Raw genomic sequence first — 25,407 nt, forward strand, 5'->3', positions numbered from 1 at the left:
TGGTGCACCTTGGATATATGTAAAAGATGGTAGTATTATTCTTTTTGGAATTAGCCTCCCATGGAGTTCAGTAACAGCTTTAGTACACAAATACCCTATGTTCCTAGTTTATAATATTGTGTGGTTGTATGTTTGATATGATAAATTCCACTGGAGTCATTACTTAAAAAGATAAATTCCACTAGAGTTATGATATAGATGGTTTACGTGATTACTTGTGGCACAATAGCTCCTAATAAAAAAAAAAGAGTGTGTTCATATATGGTTAACATGTGCAGTGGGCTTAACAGCAAGATGTATTAGTTGATGTAGTAGAACTGATCAGCATATAAACTGGTGGAATATTAAACTGTTATTTCATATGATTTTCAGGTATTGAGAATAGCAAGATGTATGGATGAAGAGTAATGTTTGGGCAAAGTTTTACTGGGAAGATGAAGTGGAACTGGATCTTGTGAATCTGATATGTGTCTGGAACCCAAAATATTATGTATGCGTGGATTATATTAATCATTTTGGGTTCTATTAGTTGATTAGGCTATTGTGATGCTCAAAAATGTAGTCTTCCCTCTTGTACTCCCTACTTTACAAACATTGATGTATTTCTCACCATTGATTGATGTATTTCAATATTGGCATGATGTTTTAAATTTCAAAGTGTGATATATATATATACAAGGGTGCAACCAAAAAATTTGGATCCAATAACTTTGCAATAGTTATGTTATATATGTGTGTGTGTGTGTGTGATAGCAGATTCATTAATATTCATTTTCAGCCTATATATATAGCATTTTGAATTCAGCAGGATATTATGAGAAAAGACCATGATAGGAAGAGTGAGAAATGGTAATAAAATTACTACATTTTGTTGTAGTATTCCCCACAAAGAAATAGGTGACAAAAACTGTATTCCAACTAAGCCATACAATGAGAAACTGTAACCCGACTAAGCCACCAAATGGAAGGGTGGCAAAATATCAATTTCAATACAACACTCTAAGTGGGCAAATTGTTTTTCCCACAAACAAATATCATGAACAATACTCTTTATTGACGAAATCAAATAGTCCAAAAAAATATATTTCCAACTTTTACTCACAAAATCAAATAATAGGAAAGTATGTATTGCTAGGAAACAATGTCATGCAAAAAAATCTTTACCTACGGGTTTAGTAGGTGGGAAATAGTATAATTTCATCCGTTATTGACAATGGACTTTGGTTGGAAAAGATTTATTTCCACGAAATACGTTCATAAAAAATATAAATGCCACCAAATCATTTAGTGTGAAAACAAGTATTTCCCACTAGTCAAAACTGATTTTAGTCACCTTTTGCTACGAAATTTATTCACTTTCTCTACTACTTATTTGGTGAAAAAATGTAAGCATTTCCCACTAATTTACTAATTAGTGAGAAAAAACACTTAGTGTCACCAACTTTAAGTCACTAATCTTCCACGGATAGATTTAGTAGAAAAAGAGCATTTCCCACTACGAGTATAGTTTTTCCGAGTAAATACCCTCGTGGGGGAAAACTAACAAATGTTGTAGTGACCGTACCTAGGCTAGAATATTCTCAATTCAAAAACTTCTCTCTCATTGTAGCTATGCCTATAAAAAGGCATCACTGTAACGCTTTCATATATACAAGAAAATACAAGTTTGAAGCAAAGTTCATTTTCTTAAGCATTGAGGCTTTAAAATAGAAACATATCCCCAAACGGCAAAAGCGGAAGAAATCTCAATCGAAACTCGAGTCCAAATCGGGCATGAATTACTGACATTCCAAAACAGTCGTAAAAATAGTTATGATTGTAGGTAAAAGTGTGGACACTAATCCCCTCATTCTCATGCGCAAACTCTGAACCGGATTCCTTCACCTTCCTATGCTGTTGCCACCTCTTTTTGGTCAAACTATGTCGACACTCTCTCTATATTCTCACTCTCCTGTAACTTCCTCCTTCGGCAATATTCAACCAAGTCTGTTGCGGACTCTCCAACGACTAAGGTTATGATGGTTTGAAGTTGGTAGGAGAAACGATTCTCCACCAATCCTCGGACACAATATCACATCTCTAAACTCCAACTTTTCGTGTAAAAAATCCTAGATTCATGTTCATCAGGATAAGCCAGGCCCTTTCCGTATATGCGAGAGTTGTTTTCTAACGCCCTCTCTTAAGTTTCTCCATCTCTTACGATGACTTTCATTGAGGTTCGTTGTTCGAGACCCATTTCATTTTTTCTCTCTCTGATTTTATTGTTTTCTTTCCATTAACGATGATGATGATGTTCTGGTTTTTGGGTTTCTTTTTAGAATTTCTGGTCCTTTCTCCGCCTTGAAGGTATCAAAAAAAGAGCTGAAGTTTTCTCAGGTAATTGAACTCTATTTGGCCAAATGTTTGAATTTAGTTCAAGTGGCATGCAACAATTGTGTACCATTTTAGTCTAAAACTATACAAAATTCAATTTTTGTTGGTGTTCTTGTACATGAAAGTTATCCTTTTATATGTTTTTTTTTTTTTTTTAATTTTGCATTTTCCCTGCAACCAAACGATTTCAACCTTAATTCTACGGAAAAATGGTTTGTATTTTGATTGTATTTAAAATTCGGACATTCTTTGTTTTTGGACGGACCAAAGAGTCAAACTTCCCCACAATGTCGGAAACCATGGCCAATACGAGCTGTAGAGGTACCAATTTAGAGAGCTGCCGAGACGAACCAGCCGCACTTGTCCTCAAAACCATCGCCATTGTGTCGATCCTCATCGCTGGATCCGTCGGAATCTCCTTCCCCATCGTGGGAAAGAACAGCCGCTTCCTCCGAACTGACAGCATTCTCTTCGTATTCGTTAAGTCATTCGCCGCCGGCATCATCCTTGCCACCGGGTTCGTACACATGCTCCCAGCCGGATTGGACGCCCTCAACGGCGAATGCCTGCCCAATTACCCATGGTCCAAGTTCCCCTTCGCTAGCTTTTTCACCATGATGGCTGCGCTCCTCATCCTCCTCGTCGATTTCTTGGGAACCCAGTATTACGAGCGCAAACAAGGGATGATTCGGTCTACCAAGGGGATTGTCCGGGTCGAATCCTTCGATGTGGGACTGGAGACGGGGATTATGCGGGCGGTGGAGGGTAAGGAGAGGAACGAGAAGATGTTTGGGGAAGAGAGAGGTGGCGGGATGCACATTGTCGGGATTCATGCACACGCTGCGCGCGCTGCGCACGACAGACACAGTCCATATGAGGGGCACTCTGCTGGAGACGGGCATGGATATTGTGGTGGGGAAGATGATGGTGCTGCTCGGCACGTTGTCGTTTCGCAGGTGATTTTTTTTCTTTTTTTCTTGGCTTAGTTTTTTTTTGGGTGTTCCTAAGCATTCCTTATGCAAGGATTAAAATAATATATTCCCTTTTCTCTGCAGGTTTTTTTTCTCTGCAGGTTTTGGAACTTGGGATTGTATCACATTCAGTTATCGTCGGTCTATCACTAGGAGTTTCTAATAGTCCCTGTGCCATAAGACCCTTAATTGCAACATTATGTCTTCATCAATTCTTTGAAGGATTTGCCCTTGGAGGTTGCATCTCCCAAGCACACTTTAGCAATCTATCTGCAACACTAATGGCTTGTTTTTTTGCCATCACTACCCCGGCAGGCATCGGCATCGGGATCTCCATTGCTTCATTTTACAACGGGAGCAGCCCCGGTGCTCGGATCACTGAAGGCATCCTGGATTCCATGTCTGCTGGAATTCCGATTTACATGGCTTTGGTGGAACTAATTGCTGCTGATTTTCTCAATAAGAGGATGAGATGCAACTACAGACTGCAATTAACAACCTACTTTATGCTCTTTTTTGGGGCTGGATCGATGTCTGCACTAGCAATCTGGGCTTAGATTGTTGAAGCAACTGTTCCTTTTTGGCAATGCATCACAAAATTCATTCAATTTTTTATTAACACGTTTGGTAAGTAAGTTCTTTAAGATTGATGGATAACAAAACTTCACAGAACACATGACTGGTTGTCTAGATTCGGTTTGAAAAATGTAACATCTGAGTACGTATAAACTATTAATACCTAGGTTGACCTTTGTGTCTATCACTTTTGGCTAGCTACAACTGGTCGTGTGTTTTGTTAGAAACTTCGAAGTAGTGTTGTGATGAAGCTTAATTATAGTAATGTATATTACATCTACTTTATAATAAAAATTATTTTACAATTTCCTAATCATGTTTAGAGAGTGTGTGCACAAACCCTCTATTATTATAACTAATACGACAAGAAAGAAAAAAAAAAAAGTAATGCTACTAGATATAGGAGGTTGCAACCCCATCATAACTAAAAAAATGATTTTTCTTGTGGGTTTAAGATTTATTCACTTTCTTCAAAAGAAGTGTGCAGAATTTCTAATATCATTTCTTAAAAAAATATTGTAAGATAAATGAATCCTTACAAGTATAGGACATCAGTTCCAGAGGGATGGGATCCTAAATATAGAATCCCGTTATCCATTTCCACTTTGCCTAAAACAACAAGAAGTTAAGGATTCAAACTCTAAAAAAAAAAAGAACAGTACCAATTTTGGTAAACCCCAGAATTTATCAAAGTTGAACAATCACTGAATCATTTCTCATGCTCCAGATCTCCAACACTTCACAATTCTTTTCTAAGTTACAGGGATTCTAACTTCTAACATTTATGTTGAGGCAACAAGATAGGAAACTGAAATTACAAAAAGAAAAAGGAAAATGATTTGTACAATCTAGGACATTGTAGGTTATAAATATTCCGTACACTCTCTTTAAAAAAAAAAAAAATAGAAAAAATTTAAGATTTACATGAAAAATTAAAAATTATGAGTACTACATACTATTTTTTACATGAAGTGCATGATTTATACATCTCAAGAAAATATTTAATATTATTCTTATTTCTCTAAAAAATAGAAACTATTTGTATTTTGAAGACCACGAGAAATCAGTAATTGAGCTTTAAAAAAAAAAAAATTAAGTTTTGCTCAAAACTCCTTATCTTTGGGTGGCTAATCAATTTATCACTTTTTTTCTTTTGTTTTATTCTTGTCTCAATGTTTGAATATATCTTTGACAAATGATATTTGTAATCGTAGAGTGCGTAATTAAGCGTCGCACAATTCTTTTAAAAAAATGAGTAAATAATATATCTACATGAAAAAATAATAAATTTTTAATAATTAATCACACTCTTTTTCAAAATTATTGTACGGCTCTTATGCACTTCATCACAATTATATGTAACATTATTCTATATATTTTGAATAATGTACGTGTACTTGAATTTCACCACTTTTTGAGCCTGAATAAAATTTCACTTGCCAAAAGACGTGGCCATTATCATTTTTTCATAGATACTGTTCACTCTCTTGTTTTATTTTAACACGCGCGTCTCAATGATTTTTCATATATTTTTGTCAATCTAACGGTTAGAAGAATTCCGATTCTCTATTAGAATATATTGAATAGTAAAATCTAATAAATACAGATTTTATAATATTTAGAGGCCGGGTTGTTTGGACAATGATATTTGATGAGATGATTTTAGATAAAAGTCGAAATTTAAATAAAATATTATTTTTTTAATATTAATATGAGTAGTGAGAACCCATCGAGAAAGGCAAAAACAAGTTTTTTTTTCCATTCATTTTTTTATATTTTTAAATATTTTTTTAAAAATAAAAAAAATTCACAACATTACTAAAAAAATACTTCCTTAATCACTAAGTTAAAAAAAATAAAAATAAAAATTGGGACTCAAATTTGGGACCCACATTTGGTACATTTATGTGTTAGTATTATTTTGGAATTTGAAAAAGTTGAATTGTTTATTATATTTTATGTAAAACTTAATTTGAAAAAGTTATAATAATATGATGAGATGAGATGAGATGGGTTGAGAGTATTTCTCAATTCAAACGGCCTCTTAATATTATTCACGCGTTATCTAGGATAGGGCATGCGAGTCTCGTATACTTGTCTTTTTTAAAATTGAACCATCTAATTTAGTTAGCTATTTAAAAAATGTCTCAATCAGATATATATATATATATATATTTATATATATATATATAACTATATGAGAAATGATATTTATAATGTGTGCCGCGTAATTTTTTTTTAAAAGTGAGTAAATAAGAGACCCACATGAAAAAAGAAAATTAATTAATTTTTTTAATAATAAACCTCCCTCTTATTCAAATCGATTGCGTATCACTTGCACATTACACGACTATAAATAAAATTACTCATAGTTATAATATATAAAAATTTTACGTGCAGTCACTTTTGCATATTTTTAATTTGTGCATTCAATTAATATGATTGCTTGTATCACTATTTTTATTCTAAAATAATTCTTTTGGCTAATCACATTAGTAGAGTGTGTAAAGAGTATACAAAAATAATTATATAGTATAATTCTTATATATATTATATCGATTTTATCGACAAAGATGTGACCATTTCTACCAAAAAAAAACTACTGCAAAATATAAATCTTAAAAAAAAAAAAAGGTATTTTTCGATGGAGAATAGAAACCGTTGGTAAATAGTACAGTGATTTTGGGAGTGTGCATGGGTTGGCTGTAGTTGTGGAATAATTTTCTGTCTTTTTGTCTGGATGAGTAATATCTCAACACTTTTTTTTGTTTGTCTTGATAGTCATGGAACTGCAGAATTAATGTGGATATTGTGAAAAGAGACGAAAAATGTCAATTGCAATTATAACAAACATGGCCCATTTCCATTAATAACATTGTCATCTACTTCCAAGATGACATATTAATTCTCCTGTTTGGACAACCAAAATAGATCTAGAAAATCACTGCCATTGAAAGGATCACACAAATTTTTCCTGCAATGCTATCTTAATGCATGCCACACATGCAATCTCGATCTGTCACCACAGATGGGTTTTGTTACAATTTTTTTTTTTTTTTAATTTATGAGAAGTACTGCTAGATACAGCTACAAAAGATTTTACAAAAGTAAACTCATAAGCTGACATAGTTTCATATCACATATGTTAGATCATCTACTTTACAATAAAAATAACTTTATAATCTAATATATTATATCAAATCGCGCAACAAAAAAAATGACTTTTTGCTTCAACTAAATTTGTTCAAAAAATAAAAAGTTGCTAACAAATAATCGCAATGCTTTTTATGTTTTTTGCAATGAATTTAGGTAATGCAAAACGCAATTTTCTTGTAACGGACTGCACACGTATCAGTTTGTAAGTCTACAGATGTATTTGTTACTAAAGCGTCTCTCTTCCTACATATATATCCTAATTTGATCATGACCTCAAATAGAAAAAAGAGCGATTATAAACACATGAATTAAGTCCTACAATGATTATAAACACACGATACGTAGCACCTGCAGTACTCTTCATCATATAATTACATCAAGCATGCTTCAATATTTTTGTCAACATCATATATCGATATGGACTTTAAACTTCTGGTGATCAGTGGTTCCAAAGTGAAGAGCTTCGCGATTCACTTATTTCTCCAAGTCGCCACAGTACTATCAAATAGTGATATATAAGGATAACCAATTTTGTCCGTCTTGTTCGATCTAATGATGTTGAAGACTAGATTCATTTGGAAAGCCTCTAGGAATTAATTTGTAGGAATTAGATTCACTAATTCCATTGCAAGTCCTTGTAAAAAGATGAGTTTAGGGGTTAGGACTGAAAATGTTTTAGAATGAGATCACATCATTATTATAAATATATAGATAGTGTATGTATACAAAAAAAAATAAGCATTTATAATGAGTTATTCAAGACGAAAATGATTGTTTATGACGAGAATAGATTTATTTTAATAAAAAATAGTCATTTTCGTAATAAATAACTGATAGCAAATAAACAGTTTTCTTGCATACTCTATATGAGAAATGATACATTCTTCATATTTATAATTTTTATCATCTCAAGTATACTCACAATTGTTGTCGCGACATATTATATATATTTTAAATGCTCTTATTGATAGTTTAGGTGGAAAAAATATATATATATATAACTTCTTAAAATGCCAAAAATCAGCAAGTATAATTGAGGATGATAAGATTTAGGATGAAAATTAATATTGCTAAAAAAAAAATTCATATTTTTCTCCATCTCTCAATATTCTTCTGCCTTAAATATTTTATTAGAATATCATTGATGCACTCTGAATAAAACCACATATTATCTTTTTAATTGCTTTTTTGGGCTACTGCAGATTATCTTTATTTTCCAAAAAAAACATAATGGGTTAAAAGGGTGAAGAAAATGCAATATAAATCCCGGAGAAAGTACTGTCATTATAAGAAAAGTGTCTATTTATAATTGATTATTTCTTGTCAAAATAAATCTATTTTCATAGCAAATAGTTATTCTTGTTGAAAATAACTCGCCATGCAATGTTACTATAACAAATATCTTCCATACTTGTTATAATGATTTTGATGTGAGCGCGCTACTTTGAAAACAGGATAACTAAATACCATAATTTTCAATTAATCTTGAGCTTAATTATTAGGTAATTTCTTCCACATCTGAGGCAAAGAACAACCATATATACATATATAAAGCTATATTTTACATGATGCAGAGAGATCTCGGCCTTCTTGATATCTGTGCTTTCTCTGATCAGGGCACAAATGGGAAGAAATCAAAATGACAGACAAGCTGAAAACGAAAAGGCTGGGCAATTTGATGATCTTTAGCCAAGGCCTGCAAAAGTACTAAAACAAAATGAAAAGAAAGCATGGAATAAATTAAATTAGGATCGAAGGTGTCTAAAGACGTTGTGGGGACAAGAGGACGTTGTATTTGTCCCAAGCTAGCCTGCCTGTAAGAATTTATGGTTTTTGGCAACCCAAGCCTATTTTGGGTGGAAGATGATCATACCCTGCAGAACTTCGTCCTCCAGGCAATATATCTTTTTAAGTTCATGCATATGAAACCGATTGATAAACTGTTAAAAATGATATAAATAATTAAATATACATCTTTCTATCCGCTTAAAATTTTAGGATAAGTGGTCATCATTTCACATAGTATTAGAGCATACATCATCCTGATCTGTTAACTAAATATTACACGTGATAATAAAATATATAGGGTTTATAATTTCTTAGTAGCTATCAATTTGTCTGCCATATATATTGATGATCAATTTCTCAGATAGATGTCCAGGAATCAAGTCGACATGCTGCATGATATATATATATATATATATATATATATATGCATCGATCCCACCCCATAATGCTCCTATAAAATTAAGAAAAAAAGAAAAAAGAAAAAATCGTATTGAACCTGTAAAGTACCGGTGACATGCATGGGCACCAGATAATTCTTACACAGAAAAATCTGGAGCCAAATCGATCACCATGATCTGTTTGGTGGTCCCCTGATGATCAGCTTGATGCATCATGTAGAAAATGGTAAATTCAAATAACTTCAAGAAACTCGTGAAAAGACTGATCAGATCTTGTTAATTGAGAACTTGGTTACAATTAATGTCTGTTTATATATATATATATATATAGATCAAAGAATCAGAAAAAAAAATGTAAAACTTATAACAAAACTGCAATAATCTGAAGCACTAAAACTCAAGCTGATCATAAATAAAGCACGAAAAAAGTTATGAAAAAGATCAAGATTTCATCATCTTGTTGATCAGTATAGATTAATGTCAGTGAGAGATAAAAGTATACATGCATGTTGAATAGATGGTTATATATATTTACAATGATCCGTATGCATGTCATGTATTTGAACAGGTTTGAGAGAGAGGGCGGGGGGGGGGAACTGTTGAGAGGGGATCCTTGTCATGATATATACCGAGTAGGACTCAACGTGATCATGAGTAGTGGCATTCTACACCACCTTTTGGTTAATTTGTCTTTTCCAAACTTGTTTTGCTTGGGTGACATGAAGTCACGTGAATAACTTTCAGACCTCTCTTCTTTCCCTTTCTCTCCTTTGTAAGGCCTTCACCAGCCTTTGATCTGTCCCTTTAGCTTTGTTATTCTTTAGCTAGCCTATCCTACGTTGTCCATCTTTACTGGACAACAGCTCTCTCTCCCTTATGACTCCAGCCTATCTGAACCCACCATCTTCTCCATGCCCTCTTGTATATCAAAGAGAAGATGATCATCAACGTGACATAAAACTCTCTATCTCAACACATATTATTCAAGCTTCATCTTCTCTCTCAACATCATCATGTCCTACTTTCTTTGACAGGGCCAAAGATGAAATAGGGAGTATATTTGAAGATCAGTCACAAGAACATGATGAAAAGGCAAGCGTTTTAACTTAGTTTGATTTCTTTTCATCTTATTCCTTGATAATTTATTTTATCCTTTTATCAAAAAGTCCAGGCGCCAGTGCTAATTAATAATAGTACCTATATGCATGCTACTGTGGGGCTCTAAATTTATGTCCTAAGGATATATGATCCACCCCCCTCCCCAAAAAAAAAAAAAAAAAAAAAAACTGGTTTGGGTTTGTTTTCCCAGTTAACTTTCGATCTAATTTCTTGGATCTTTTGTTATCATGACCTTGATCTTACTACAGATGATCATAGAGTTTAGTATTCTCTGATCTGATTTCTTGGTAATATATTTCTAGGTCATGATCAGCTGAAGATTACCTCTTCAATTTGTTGGTCTTAAATTATAATTTGATCTCGTTGATCATAGGATGATGATAAGCCCATATTGTTGCATGCATAACGTAATGATCAAGCATTTTCGTTTTCTTCATTTCAGAAGTCTGTGGAGGAAGATGGTAACATTAATCCCCATAAATTATCCTCATGTCAAAGGGAGGAATATGGAGATCCAAGTAAAAATACTGCTCATGGTGGACCTGTACAGTACTCATGTATGTCCTCAAAGATGAGGTGGATGCAAAAAATGATGGACCCAAATTGCCCAGCTACAAATAATAAGCCAGTGAGATCAATTATCAAGAAGTCCCAAAATAATCTGCAGAATGGTGATTCAGATCAACTAAGCTCACCGAATTGCAGCAGCAACAGTACTTCCAACGCTCGGGTTTGCGCCGACTGTAACACCACCACCACCCCTCTTTGGAGGGGTGGCCCTAGAGGTCCTAAGGTAATTTCATTTCCTCCGTTTAAATTAATTTGTCCAAAAACTAGCACTTCTGATATTGAATGCTCTTGATCATCTTCATCCTAATACTTGTCATTTCAAGCCACACAGTGATCATCTGACATATTTCAAGTGGATGCACGCTATTAATTGATTGATATAATTACCAAACTCATTCTTATAAGAAGCCACTTGAAATATCAAATATGGCATTCAACATATGTGGCTGAGGATGACAAGTTTTGGGAAGAAGAGTAGTAGCTGTTTGTTGATATATATTTGAGTTACTTTCTTAGGATCCAGCCTGTTTGTTGATGCAGTCACTTTGTAATGCCTGTGGCATTCGGCAGAGGAAGGCAAGACGAGCCATGGCAGAAGCTGCAGCAGCGGCAGCTGCTGCAAATGGCATGGGAGTTGCTCCAGATATCTCGAAGAAGAAGAAGAAGATCAGTAAGTTGCACAAGAAGGAAAATAAATCGGGTACAAAAAATCTGCTTGCTGCACATGAATACAAGAAGTACTGCAAGTTGAAGTGCCCCTCTCACAGTGAGATGATGAGCGAGAGGAAGCAGCTTTCTTTCAAGGACTTAGCTCTAAATTTGAGAAACAGTTCAGCTCTTGGACGAGTGTTTCCGCAGGACGAGGCAGAAGCAGCAATCTTGCTAATGGAACTATCTTGTGGCGCCCTTGTTCACAGTTAATTTATATTTTTTTTTTCCATTACTTAATTTCTTCTTGATCATCTATTAGGAAGTTTATTATAATTATAATCTGTTCTTATGTGCGTGCATGTATGAAGAGATCATTATCCTCTAAAGCTTTTTGTGAACCAAAATGTCGGTTTGCTATTATATAAATGGTTATCAACAAAATCAGAAGAATAAAAGGTTCAAATCTAGAGTTTTTCAAAGTTACGTTCTTAGTTCTTCGAATGATCCAGAATTTTATCATCTCTAATCATACTAAAACCTGCCGCCGAGGCCATTCGGTGTCTCCATAGAATGGGGATATCATCATATCAGGAAGCAGATAGGGGCCTGTCATGTAAACCTTCAGACGTCTCATTCAGAGTTTTTGCTGAAAAAAGAAGCCGGCGAAATGCCATGGGATTCCCAGGTCATGTGAAGAACTCAGTACGTACAGCTGGGTGGTCCATGTAAAATTTAGGACCAATAGACATTAATTCTGACTGAATGGCCGACTGGCCTGACAATATTCTCTTATAAATGATGTATGATATTGAGCATCTTTTGGTGTTTGGGCTTTTGCAACAATATTAATTGGATTTAAAAGCATGCAATCGTCCAGCTAGCTGATCAACATGGCACAAAACTCTCTATCCATTCATAGTACTTTGTGTGGCCAAGAAAACAGTACTGAGGAAAATGTTGTCTACACAGACTTGCTACAAAAGCTATTTACACTGACTTAGTACCAATGTTTTGAATACCGCACCATATTGGCCGGTATGGTTGAAATTTATCATGCTGGAACTGTAATCAGTATGGGAAGGTAAGTGTCGAGGTGGCAATATGTTACACAACTCATTAACTCAATACGAACACGACACGATAATAGCAGGTTATGGTTTAGTCTTAACAGGTTCTGGTCAAAATGGATTGATTCGTTAAGACACGATTGCTTAACGGGTTGATAACGGGTCAACCCATTTTGACCCGCTATGACACGTTTGGATTGACCCGTTAAGAAAGTTAAAATTACAATTATACCCTTATACCTAAAAGTAAAATTGTTAGAATTTTAATTTTGATATTTTTATTGGTTGGATTGTAATTTTAGACTTATAGTTAGTTTTATAATTTTTATAGATATTATGATTTTAACATTTATATAAAATTATATTAAATTTAATCAGGTCAAACAGGTTAATTTATGACATATTCAACTTATTTACATTAACATTTTGAAACGTGTCATATTGTGTCGTATTAACTTATTTGGTATTATTTACTAATAGGTCAAAATGAGTTGACACAACATGACCCGTTATGCTAATGGGTTGTGTTAGGATTTGAAATTTTGACACAATAAGTTTAACAAGTTAGATTAGGGTTGACCTATATAATATAATATGCATGTTATAACATGATCCGTCAACACGATTTGACATCCCTAGGTAAGTGTTTCGTACCGGATCAAATACCGGTCATTTCAATGCATTTCGGTCAATATCAACTGGATTTCAGTGTATTAGCCAATTTTTGGTGTACTAACCGAAATTGATTTTTTTTGTAATTAATGTAAAAATATTAGCTTTTTCATAATTTTCACTCTAATTCTCACATCTAAAGATTATTTTCTTAAATTTTTTTAATCCCTTTTTCTCGAGGACTAAAAATCAAATCCCTACTCTCATTTTCGTGATGAAGATGAGTACTTTTTTTAATAGTTAGATTGAAAACTTAAAAGTATTATTAAGTTTTATAAATATGTATTTTAGCTTTTTAAAACTTGCATTGATATTATTTTTAAATATAATATATACATATATAATAAATTTATATATATAGATTATCCTAAAATGGTATCAGTACCAAAATATTTTGTTTTAGTGGTACATCGAGACGGTACTTCTATGCCTTAACCGAAATGGTACATCGAAATACTCCGTTTCAGTGCCTGAACCGAAATGGTTATTGGAACAAAATAAATTAACCTCATTTTATCGTGCAAATCATATGTTTAATGAAACCCTAAATCCTTAAGAATGCAACATTAATGGAATATCCCTCTTTTTTTCCTTCCAAACAGTGGTACTTACTGAAATAAGTGCTCATTGCGTGATTATAAACTGGAAATGAAATACATTAAAACATAATTAAATTGTTACAGGAAATAGAATGAAACTTAAGGTGGGTCCTTGCCACTGTGAAATTCCAGCATGCAGTCTGGAAGTTGATGAGGGGTATTTCTCCAAAAAGGTTGTTTGAAGAAACCCATTGTGCCAAGATATGCGTGCACTGATTCTGAGTCCGGTGTATTTTAACTGCCTCCCATTTATCAAAGTTGTTGAGGGTTATTCTTGTATCCCGTATCCTTCCTTCAATGGTCCAATTTGAGATTTGCTGAGGATTATTAAGAACTGAAATTACCACCTGTGAGTCTCCTTCAATGATTACATTCTTCCATTGTCTTCCTACTGCCATAGAGATACCAATAAAAGCCATTAGAGCTTCTCCACCATTTGGATTACAAATGGGATAGAATTTAGTAATGCAACCTAGAATGTTACTAAGGTAATCCCTACAGACAGCTGCTGCTATGCTAACATTTTTTTTATCGAAACATCAAAGGCTACAGAAATTTGTCCTATAGCAGGGGGTTTCCAAGTGGGGTTCTCTTGAGAAATCCTAAAGTCCCAGGCAGACTTATGTTCTTGATAGAGTGTCAACGTCCTAGCTACAAAATGATCTAAGGGAATTGGCTAGGAACCATGAATTATTTGATTTCTGTGAAACCAGACACAATCCATAGCAAGAATCGCAAATAGTTGGAAACTTTGGATTTCATTAGGATCAAGATTTAGTTTATCCCCTGGATCCAGGATAATCTGAATCCAATTAATGATATCATTCCTAGCTGAGAGTTCAATGTTTAGAGGCCAAAAAGATTGCCTCCAAATGATTCTTGAGAGAGAGCAACTAAGGAACAAATGAGAAGTTGTTTCCTCTGTGGTTTGACAAAAAGGACAAAGAGCCTGGTCATCACTGAGAGAAAGGCACTGTTTTAATAATGATCTTGTGGGGAGAATGTTATTCAAAATTTTCCAGGTAAGAAGTTTAATTTTGTCTTGAATCTTTAGAGACCAAAGCTTCTTCCAAGTAGTAGGAGTCAAAGACACATTCACTTGTCTATGCGAATCAGAAGTAATAACTACATAAGCTGATTTGACAAAGAAGTTACCAAAAGAGTGATGGAGCCATTTGAGCCTATCCCTCACATTACGAAAATTATGGAGCATAAAAGGGATTTTAGAAATCTCTCTTACCGTGGATTCCGAGAAAAGAGATTGAAAAAGAAGAGTATTCCACCTCCTTGGTTCCTCTAAGTGTAAGTTCAGAGACTCTCATAGCAGGATCTTGAAAGATTTCAAGTGAGGAGGGGGTTGGCCTCATAGGGAGAATAGAAGAAATCCAAGGGTCTTTCCACACATAGGTACTAACCCCATTGTTGATCTAATGACAAAAGCTGTTGGCAAGAAATTCCCTTTGTTTTGCCAAATCTTTCCAGAATCTAGAGTCATTCTTTTTTATGGGGACAGATAACCATGAGTGTGTTTTAGAGTAAATGCTTGATAAAACCTGTTTCTAGAGACTGTGATCTTTTTGGAGAAAAGACCATCCTAACTTGCTTAGAAGAGCTTTATTAAAATTCGAGGTGAGTCTCAAGCCCATTCCTCCCATGGACTTTGGCTTACAGATAGAGCTCCAAGCTTTAAGAGTGAAGTTGTGAGTCTTTTTCAAATCAAATCCCCACCAAAATCTCATTAGAGCTTTGTCAATATTGCTTGCAATTTGGTTTGGGATAAGAATGCTAGACATCATGTAAGCAGGGATGGAGCTTGCAATAGATCTTATAAGAGTTGTTCTACCAGATTGAGACAAAAGCTTGGCTTTCCAACCAGATAATTTCCCTTGAATTTTTCCTTTGACTTCATCAAAGAAGGATCTATTGTTTTTGTTCTGAGTTAGAGTGAGACCTAGATACTTAGGATTTCTTGAATGAGAGTTATATCCTAGGATAGATCGGATGTCTCTAATGGAAGTGGGAGGGGTCTTTGCACTGAAGTGAATAGAGGATTTGTTTCTATTAACCTTTTTGGCCTAACCAAGCAGAGTATTTTTCTAGACATCTAATGAAAGAATTTGCATTCTCACTAGAGGCCAAACCAAATAAAATAAGATCATTTGCAAACAGGAGGTGGGTGATCAGAGGACCCCCTCTTCCCATTCTGATACCTCTTATATTACCATTAATGGTTTCCTCCCTTTTAATTAGTCTTGAAAGAACCTCCTTGCCAATTATAAACAGGAAAGGAGAGGGGGAGTCACCTTGCCTTAGTCCCCAATTAGGCAAAAGGTTTCCACAAGGCTCTCCATTTATCAAGATAGAAAAAGAGATCGTGGTGATGCAAGTTTTAATCCAGCTAATCCATTTATCATGAAATCCTAAACAATTGAGAACTTTTAGAAGAAAATCCCATTCCATAAAGTCAAAGGCTTTTTCCATATCAATTTTAATGGCCTTGAAACCTTTTCATCTTCTGGTTTTTTTTATGAAATGAAAAATTTCTTGGGCCACAATTGTGTTTTGTTGGATCACTTTGCTAGGGATGAAAGCTGATTGATAGGGCGAGATGAAGGTATTGAGAACCTTTTTGAGTCTATGGGCAAAAATGTTTGCAATGATTTTCTAGCACACATTAGAAAGACTAATTGGCCTAAACTGATAAACAGTGTTAGGTGAGTCCTTCTTTGGAATTAAGGCAATATGAGTGTGATTCATTTCTTGTAGAAAATGACCATTTTCAAAGAAATGTTTGATAACCCTGTTAATATCATCTTTAATAATTTCCCAAAAGTGTTTGTAAAATAAACCCGTAAAACCATCAAGCCCAAGAGCTTTCTAGGAGGGAATTTGCTTGATGGTTTCTAGGATTTCCTCTTCCTTGGATATCTTACAAAGATTAGCATTATCTTTAGCAGAGATTTTCTTAGGAAATAGGTTTTCAAGATCCTGTGGAAAGATTGGTTGTGTAGATTGGTAGATTTGACTAAAATGATCAAGGAACAACATTTTGATTGAATGTGGGTCATTGATCCATTGATTTGCAGAGTTTTTAAGGTAGGAAATATTGTTCCTTCTTCTACGCATTGTGGAGGTCATATGAAAGAACTTCGTATTAAGATCTGTGATGGTCAGCCACTGGAGCCTTGATTTTTGCCTCCAAAGAATTTCTTCCCTTTCCAATTGTTCCGAAAGACAAATTTTCAACTTTTCTTCTATGTGAATGGAGTAATCAGAGGGATCCTCAAATTGGAGTTGGGCTAATTGGTAGTTTAACTCTTTGATAGAATTCTGAATATGACCAAAGTTGAACCTGTTCCAGATTTTGAGAGCTTTCTTCACCGCTTTAAGTTTTTGAGAGAGAATTGAAGATGGTGACCCAAAAGCTCTAATGTCCCAATTTTTCTTAATAACATTGAAACAGCTCGGATCCCTAGCCCAGAATTCCTCAAATTTGAAGGAGTGACAAACTTTTTTTTTTGAAGCCGCTGTCTTTAGGAGTAAAGGAGCGTAATCCAAGGTATGAATAGGCAAGTGCAAGATCTTTGTGTCAGGGAACAAAAGAGTCCAATTGGAGTTAGTTATTCCTTTATCAAGCCTTTCTTGAATAAGACCAAAGCCACTTCTTTTATTAGTCCAGGTAAATTTGGAGCCTTCATATCCTAAGTCTCCAAGTCCATGGTTATTCATGAAGAGTTTAAGACTCGAAGGTTTTGAGGGAGATGCAAAGGAACTACCACCAAATTTTTCTGATTGGGTTATGATAAAGTTAAAATCCCCTAAACCTAGAATAGGACCAGGATAGGTTGATGCTATGGAATTAATAAGAGCCCAAAAGTTCAGTTTGTCATGTAATTGAGCAGTGCAGTATACTAATAAAAGCAGCCAGGGTATATGCGCAGGATCCTAATACACCAACAAAGCCATAACATTGCTATTAACATAAACGGGTTCAACATCAACCCCAAGACGCCACATACAAAGTAGGCCTCCCCATTTCTTCGGTGGAGGGATATGTAAATACAAGTTAAACCCAAGCATATTTACAACACTAGCAGTATTATTATCCGAAAGTAGAGTTTCTGAAAGGAAAATTAAATTAGGGTGGTGAGACCTAATTTGTGCCCTCAAACTACGCATTGCAGGAGGCCGGACAATGTGTCTGCAATTCCAAGCTATAAGCCTCATATCTGGGGTGGTGGCAAGTTAGGGCCCGCCACTTCAGCCACATCAATTTCAGTCAGAGCATGTTTCAAAGAGGGATTTTCATTACCGGCCTCTGGTTGTCGATCTACAGTGACGGTTCTTTTCTTCTGCTTCGGCTTCTCTTTTTTGATTATCTTCCGAAGCCCATATCCTTTTGCCATTGCTAGTAGGATCTCACCCATATCTTCTATATCACCAATATCTGCTTGCAGTGGGGGGCAGGACACAATGAGATGCCGGACTGTTGCTCTCTTCTTCGGGGGGATCTCGGCATCTATGTGGGTTAGGTTTCTCTTACTATTTTGCAAATGAATTTCCCTTAAGTTTTTTGGTTAGATGGGGTTAAGGTTGGCTCTAGGGGGCATGAGATTGATGATTTTGAGCAGAGTGTTTTCGGGTTAAGAGAATCGGTCTGGATTGGAACATGGGTTAAGGATTTCGGATTTGGGTTTTGGTCATAGATGTTGGCTTCTTTGGTTTCTTCAGTTTCTGCTACAGAGGATTCTTCCAAATTTGAAGCTGAGCTCAGGTTCTTTTTCAGAGGCAGTAAAGGGTGAGGGGCTGGGCCATTAGACTCCATAGGGTCAGTTTTTTGGGCTCCCATGAGATACTAGTCCAAGTTGAGTTTTCTGCAGGCCTTTTGTGAGTTAGAAGATCTTGAGTGCTAGGCCTAGTTAGATTACAGTTTTGAGCTCCATAGGTTGGGCCATTCGGAAAGTCAAATGTCTGCAGAATTTTATTGTATATTGATGGGCCTGAGGTGGCTTGACTGCTGGGCTTTTGAAGGATTGCTGGGCTTAGGTCAGGCTTGTTAGATCTTAGCAAAGTGCATGGGCCCCTCAGGCTAGGAGACGCTGGCCCATTGACTAAACTTAATTCTTGATGGGACTGGTAGCCGCTGCAGTGCATGGCCTCCTATTCCATGGGTTATTGCGATTGAAGGGCTCAAGAGATTTTTTGTGTTAGAAGAAATAAATTGTGGGTTGGTAGGAATTAATGGGTTGATTGTCTTGGCCCACTGTTCATCTTCACCCTCATGCAGCTTGTGTTTGTGTTCAGTGGCCATTGAAGGTTTGCTACCTATTTCTTCATTCCAGGTTTCCAGTCCAGACATTCCAGCAAATATATTGATTGTGTTGCCACTATTCTCTAGCTTTGAAAAACAATTTACTTTATCCACATACATTTTCCTTTTTCCCTTGCTAAAGAATGTTTTTTCCATATAAGTCTTTGCCTGAGAGTTGCTTGTAATTGGTTCTCTAATTCTTACTGGTGGAAGCACATTTCTAGGCTAATTAGTGTTAGAGTTGGCTTTCGTGCGATGGACTTCCTACGCCGCAATCTGCCTGACTTCCTCTTTGAGAATCATTCCATTCATTGTTCATGAAGCTTGCATTTTGCATTGGTGTCGAGTTCGCTGCAGCTGGTTGCAATGTCAGCAACGGAGCAATCATTGGTACTGGTTGAAACAGTGCTTGGAGTTGCCTAGGATTGCTTTTGAAATTTGAGTTCTCCACACGCATCCAGGGGCCATATTTTGAGCTAACTGATATATATGCATGCAAAGGACAGACTTAAACCACATGGCCTAGGTGGCCACAGCCATAACAGAAGTCGGATAGTCTTTCGTATTTGAAGAGAATCTTTTTTGGAATTCTACTAGGTCAATTAAAATTGAAACCCTCAAGCAGTGGGTTCTCTATGTTTATATCTACACTTATGCGCAGATATCTCCTCAACGTTATACCAAAGATAGATGCACGGTCAACTTCCATTAACCTACCAAGAACATTCCCTATCCTTTTTGTGTTTTGGTTGGTAAGCATATCCATCGGGAGACCATGAACTTGCACCCAAAAAATTGAGGTTTTAAAGCTTACCTCATGTATACTTAAACCTGGAGGCCAGTTTTTCAACACCATATGGAAGCCTTTGAAATTCCATGGCCTATTTCCTAAAACCCTATCTTTGCCTTGTTGCGTTGGGAACATGAATAGAAATGTATTTGTATCTACATCTTCAATCATAAGACCCAGCACAAAGCTCCAAACCGCTTTGATCATGACATGAAATGTGTTTTTATTGAGAGGCTTGGACGATAAAAGCTTACCAACTAGAGTCAATTTTGAGTAGTGCTTGGCAACATTGTCTTCTGACTCAAGTTGCAGGTCCTCCCAAGATAACGCTTTTGCCTTTATGATGAGGTTGTCTATTTCTTTCTGACTTGCAAACATTGTGATTTTGGGGTTAGGTTTCAAAGTGTGGGGTAACCGGGGAGATAAGGATGTGGATTTGGAGAAGGATTACGAGTGGGAAATCTGGTGAGGATGGCTAGATTCCTTACAAAGGAATCTTGGAGGTGGGATTGGTGGGGTTTAGATGTTGACAGCAGAGGGTTTGGGATGGATGGAGAGTTGAAACCTTTGCTTGGCAAAGGGATGGAGAGATTGATTAGGATGATTGGATTCCTCAAAAGGAAACTTTGAGGTGGGAATGATAGGCTTAGATGTTTACTCAAGATAACTTTATGAAAACTAACAGGAAACTACTAAGAGGAGCTTAACTCACTTTCAGAGCCGGAGATCTCTGTCCATGGAATATCCTTAATTAGATGTATAAGTACTCATCATATACTTTTTCAGTAATGGGGTAGACGATTGTAATTCATGGCTTTGAGGTTCTAATCAGTCATCACTCCCTTTTGCAATCAATTTTTTTTTTTATAGTTTACTTATTATCTTTGTATTTTGCTTTGGCTTAGACCTATAGGTTACACCTATCGAGGCAAGCCATTGAATGTTAATTCACTATAGGAATTTTGCTTCTCACGGGGAGTAAGATCCTTGCAATTTTCCTGTTTTCTCGCAACAAATTTTCAAAAACTGCAATTTTCATTCATCACTAATTGGTCGAAAGTAAAACGTCTACTCAGAGGAGTTTCGTGAGAAATCATGGGTAGTCGCAATTGTTGTAGCTAACTCAGCCGACAAAACTTGCAGCAAAATCTCCTAGCCAAGTTGAGATTCGAGGGAATTACGATGAGGAGACATTCCATATTTGGGTCATTTTACAGCGATTTTGGGGCTGGTGATAAGAAATTTTGTTCCCAATTGTGGTGAATTAGATGATGATGCAATTTCAGATATTCTATATATTGTGAATTTGTAGATGCTGCAATTTCGGAGATTCTATGGTGAAATCGTAGGCACTGCAATTCCAAACCTTGTTCATTATGCAGGGAAATGCCAAAACCACCGCTTGCAATTCCCTTGTACGTATATCATCTTGGAATATTGATGATGCCGCCAATCATAAAATAAATGTTTAAATCTAATGTCAATTGACCAATCATAAAAAATTTTGCTTCTTTACCAATAGCAAATTGATATATCTTTGAGGTTCCTCTCATTTTTGTACTCTAAGCCTGTATTTGAAGACTTTTTGTTTTAGATTTAATATATAAAATCAAACACCATATATTTCACCTCCATTTTCATGTACATGTCATCTAGTTTTCATACAAAGCTTGAATGCAAACATTTGATTTACTTTCACATCATACATTATAGCAGGTATCTAATTGTCATGCAATTGCTTAAATTCCTAAAAATGTCTAATGCCACTAAACACATAAATATGTGCTACTCATTGAAATTGTCAACATGGCTATTCATTTAAACCTAGGAGTGAAGTATATATGTAGCATCCAACAAGCTCATTGGTGCATCAAAAAATTACACTTGGTTTTTTTTTTTTTTTTAAGAAGAGAATGGTACCCCAATTTTATTTATAGCCCTCACTTATGGCGGAGGAAAACCATCTCAGACTCTTGGAAATTACAAGTAAGAGCAAGAAACAAATCCCAGTCATCAAAAAAAGCCTAAGTCTATTAAACCAACAAATTACAAAGGGTCCAAACATAAGAAATAAAAACTCAACTAGTAAACCCATAGAACCAAACCAAACCTGCAAAAACAACACACATACAATTAAAGAGAAAATTATTAGATATGAGAGAAGCAAGCAAACCTGGGATAAAATCTATGAAGTACGCAAATAAGGAAGACCAATTATGCCCATTCTAAGAAGACCTCGTAACTGGCTTGACATGTGATCATTATCAGTCTACCAATCCTAATCAACACCCCTAGATCCTCTTTTAGCTAGAAAATCCGCCATAGCATTACCCTCACGATAAACATGCTTCACATGATACTCCATGCAAGCTAAATAAGCAAATAATTCATCCCAAAAATCCTCAAGGTACCAAATACTACATTCACCTTTAGTAATCCAATTAACTAGAAGCTGAGAGTCCGTCTCAATATGACCCTGAGGAAAACCTAACTGAGAACACCTCTTAACCCCCTTCAACAAGCTTCTCATTTCAGCAAAATTATTAGAACCCTAACCTATAAAAACAGAGAAAGCCGCTCGAATCCTACCAGAGCTATCACAAATAATACCCCAAGCACCCGTCGGCCCAGGATTTCCCAAGCCACTACCATCAATGTTCAGTTTCACCCAACCCTGCAGGTGTTTTGACCACCTCACCGCACGAACAATCTTAGGCTTAGGATAAACAGCAGGAATATCCAATATGTTCAAAATAGCAACATCTTTATTAGAAACATAAGAGACTTTCATATTCAAGTTCATGAGCTTACGAATCCAATATTTAATAGCCTGCCAAACAAAAGCAACTGACTCCACCTTATTATCATATCGAGCTTTGCATTGCCTATTCCAGAGTTGCCAAGAAATTAAAGAAGAGAGAATACCAAAAATAATGCAGAGTTGAGAAGACTTACCTGCACGATGAAACCAAAAGTTAATCTGTTCATTCCAAGTCCGGAAAACACCCATTTGCACACCAACCTGAGTGGTAGCCATACACCAAATATGTCTAGTGAAATCACCAGTGCAAAGCACGTGATTCAACCCCTCAATGTGACGCACAAGGCAACAATCGCACTTAGAAACTAAAGGAATACCAATTGACCTGATTTTCTCATCAACACTCAGACAATTGTTGTAAGCCTTCCACATCATAATGGATATTTTCTTAGGAAGAGAGTTCTGCCAAATCCACTGAGCCCAGGGTAAAAGAGAAGCTCTCACTTGGATACAATCCCAAGCACTACTAGTCAAAAATTTGCCATCACTATCCTTCAACCAAATTAAGACATCCTGTCCATCCTTCCTCCTAGCCAGGAACTGACACAATTCAGAAGCTTTTTAATGACCCACAAGCCTCTCCAATAAAGGGATATCCCAACCATTATCAATACGACAATCTTTAATTTTTAGTAGAGGCTACTCAATAAATGGATACTGGGTATTGAGAGGACCCTCCTCATCCCAATTGTCAAACCAGAAGGAGATGTTCCCTTCACACACTAGCCATTTAGAATTAGTTAATACATCCGAGATACAACGAACAATGGATTTCCAAAACCAAGTGCCCTTTTTAGGCGTTAGAAGAGATAAATGATTGTTCTGAATATATTTAACTCTAAAGAAATCAGCCCATAAAGACTTACCTGTAAAAAGTCGCCAAACAAATTTCATAAGAGCCTTTTGCATATCCTCAAAATCATGAATATCCAAACCACCTTCCTCAATAGGCATACAGATATTTTTTCAAGAAACCTATTTTCTTTTACCTTTACCTTCAGATTCACCCCAAAAGAAAGAACTCATAAGCCTATTCAAAGTCTTGAGCACAATATGGGGGACATTTAAAACTGCCATAAGATGAATAGCAATGCTCGAGAGGACATGTCGAAGAAGAATAATCCGACCACCAACAGAGAATATTTTCATTTTCCAGCCCACAAGTTTCTTATTAATTTTACCAATCAACTCACCAAAATCACTAGCTTTGAGTCTCCCCACCACAATAGGAACACCCAAATATATAAAAGGGAAAAGACCCTTAGAAAAGCCAGTGGTGCAAAGAATAGAAGATTTCTAATAATTAGTGATTTTTTTAGAGAAAAAAATAGCACTCTTTTCTTTTCTAAGCAATTGACTAGACCAAGATTCATAAAGATTTAAGACTTTCATCAAATTTCTCATGGACCTATTACCCCCATTAGCAAAAATGACAATATCATCCATATACATAAGATGAGAAATAGGGGGATTGCCACAAGCTTGAGAAACATTCCAATTTTACCACTCTCACAAGACTTCCTTAGTAAGCGAGAAAGCACCTCTTGCATAATAATGAATAAATAGGGCAAGAGTGGATCGCCTTGCCTCAACCTGCATTCACTTTTAAAAAAACCCAAGTACCATTCATCATAATCGAAAACCAAGTCGTAGATATGCAAGATTTAAAAAGATCACAAGCATTGGGAGAAAAACCAAAAGCCTTCAAGACATGTAACAAAAAATTCTAGTCGACCCTATCATAAGCCTTAAACATGTCAAGTTTCACTAAAACATTACCCCCATTAGATATCTTGTGAATCGAATGAACTATCTCCTGGGTAAGACTAATATTTTCAAAAATACTCTGACTAGAAATAAAAACCCCTTACTCCTGAGAAATCATCTTATTAAGCAAATTCGTCATACAATCCACCATAATCTTAGCACAAATCTTATAGACCACCGAACAAAGACTAATAGGTCTAAATTTATCAAAACCACTAGGTTTATCTACCTTAGGAATCAAGACTATATAAGCAGCCGTCAAATATCTAGGAATCGAGTGGTTTTGAAAAAACTTAGAAATGGCTTCCAATAAATCATCTTTAATTAGATCCCAACCAACCCTTAAAAAACCAAACCCAAAACCATCCGGACCAGGGGTATTGTCAATGGGAATACTGAAAAGAGCCTCTTTAACTTCCTCGATGGAAGGGAGACTACAAATCACAAGATTATCGGCAGTAGTGATCACAAGAGATATCAAATGATTTGAATAGTGCAAATCTCTAGTGCTCCGGATACCCAAAAACTGAGTAAAATAATCAGCAACAGCTTGATGAATTTTGAAAGGGGAATTCAGAAAAGTACCATCCAATAAATTCATATCCTCCTTCACCCTATTATAAATCTTGGCATTTAGATAAGCATGAAAAAATTTTGAATTTTGGTCTCCATCATTCAACCGAGTCTTCTTGGCCATGTGCGAGAGACGCAAGTTCTCTCTACTATTCCAAGTATGAAGTTCCATTTTGGCCATCAATAGATCATTATCATCCTCTAC

General features: G+C 35.7%; 2 protein-coding genes across 3 annotated transcripts; both read left to right on the top strand.

The window, feature by feature from the left end:
- Positions 1 to 1,738: 1,738 nt before the first annotated feature.
- Positions 1,739 to 4,236, top strand: LOC122299553 (zinc transporter 4, chloroplastic-like). The gene is made up of 4 exons (XM_043109924.1): positions 1,739 to 2,216; positions 2,319 to 2,376; positions 2,644 to 3,329; positions 3,446 to 4,236. The coding sequence occupies exons 1-4, from the start codon at positions 2,202 to 2,204 to the stop codon at positions 3,899 to 3,901; spliced, it is 1,215 nt and encodes a 404-aa protein (XP_042965858.1). The 5' UTR covers positions 1,739 to 2,201; the 3' UTR covers positions 3,902 to 4,236.
- A 5,715-nt stretch (positions 4,237 to 9,951) lies between these two features.
- On the top strand, positions 9,952 to 12,081 carry LOC122299506 (putative GATA transcription factor 22). 2 transcript variants are annotated; one of them, XM_043109857.1, is made up of 3 exons: positions 9,952 to 10,354; positions 10,824 to 11,174; positions 11,468 to 12,081. In XM_043109857.1, exons 1-3 carry the CDS (start codon positions 10,139 to 10,141, stop codon positions 11,870 to 11,872), a joined length of 972 nt encoding a protein of 323 aa, XP_042965791.1. In that variant the 5' UTR covers positions 9,952 to 10,138; the 3' UTR covers positions 11,873 to 12,081. The 2 variants fall into 2 exon arrangements, with proteins under 2 accessions (XP_042965791.1, XP_042965792.1); XM_043109858.1 differs by having other exon boundaries at positions 9,963 to 10,354; positions 11,492 to 12,081.
- The last annotated feature ends 13,326 nt before the right edge of the window (positions 12,082 to 25,407 follow it).

This window comes from Carya illinoinensis, chromosome 16 (assembly GCF_018687715.1).
Source record: "Carya illinoinensis cultivar Pawnee chromosome 16, C.illinoinensisPawnee_v1, whole genome shotgun sequence".
In the NCBI taxonomy this organism is placed as follows: Eukaryota; Viridiplantae; Streptophyta; class Magnoliopsida; order Fagales; family Juglandaceae; genus Carya; species Carya illinoinensis.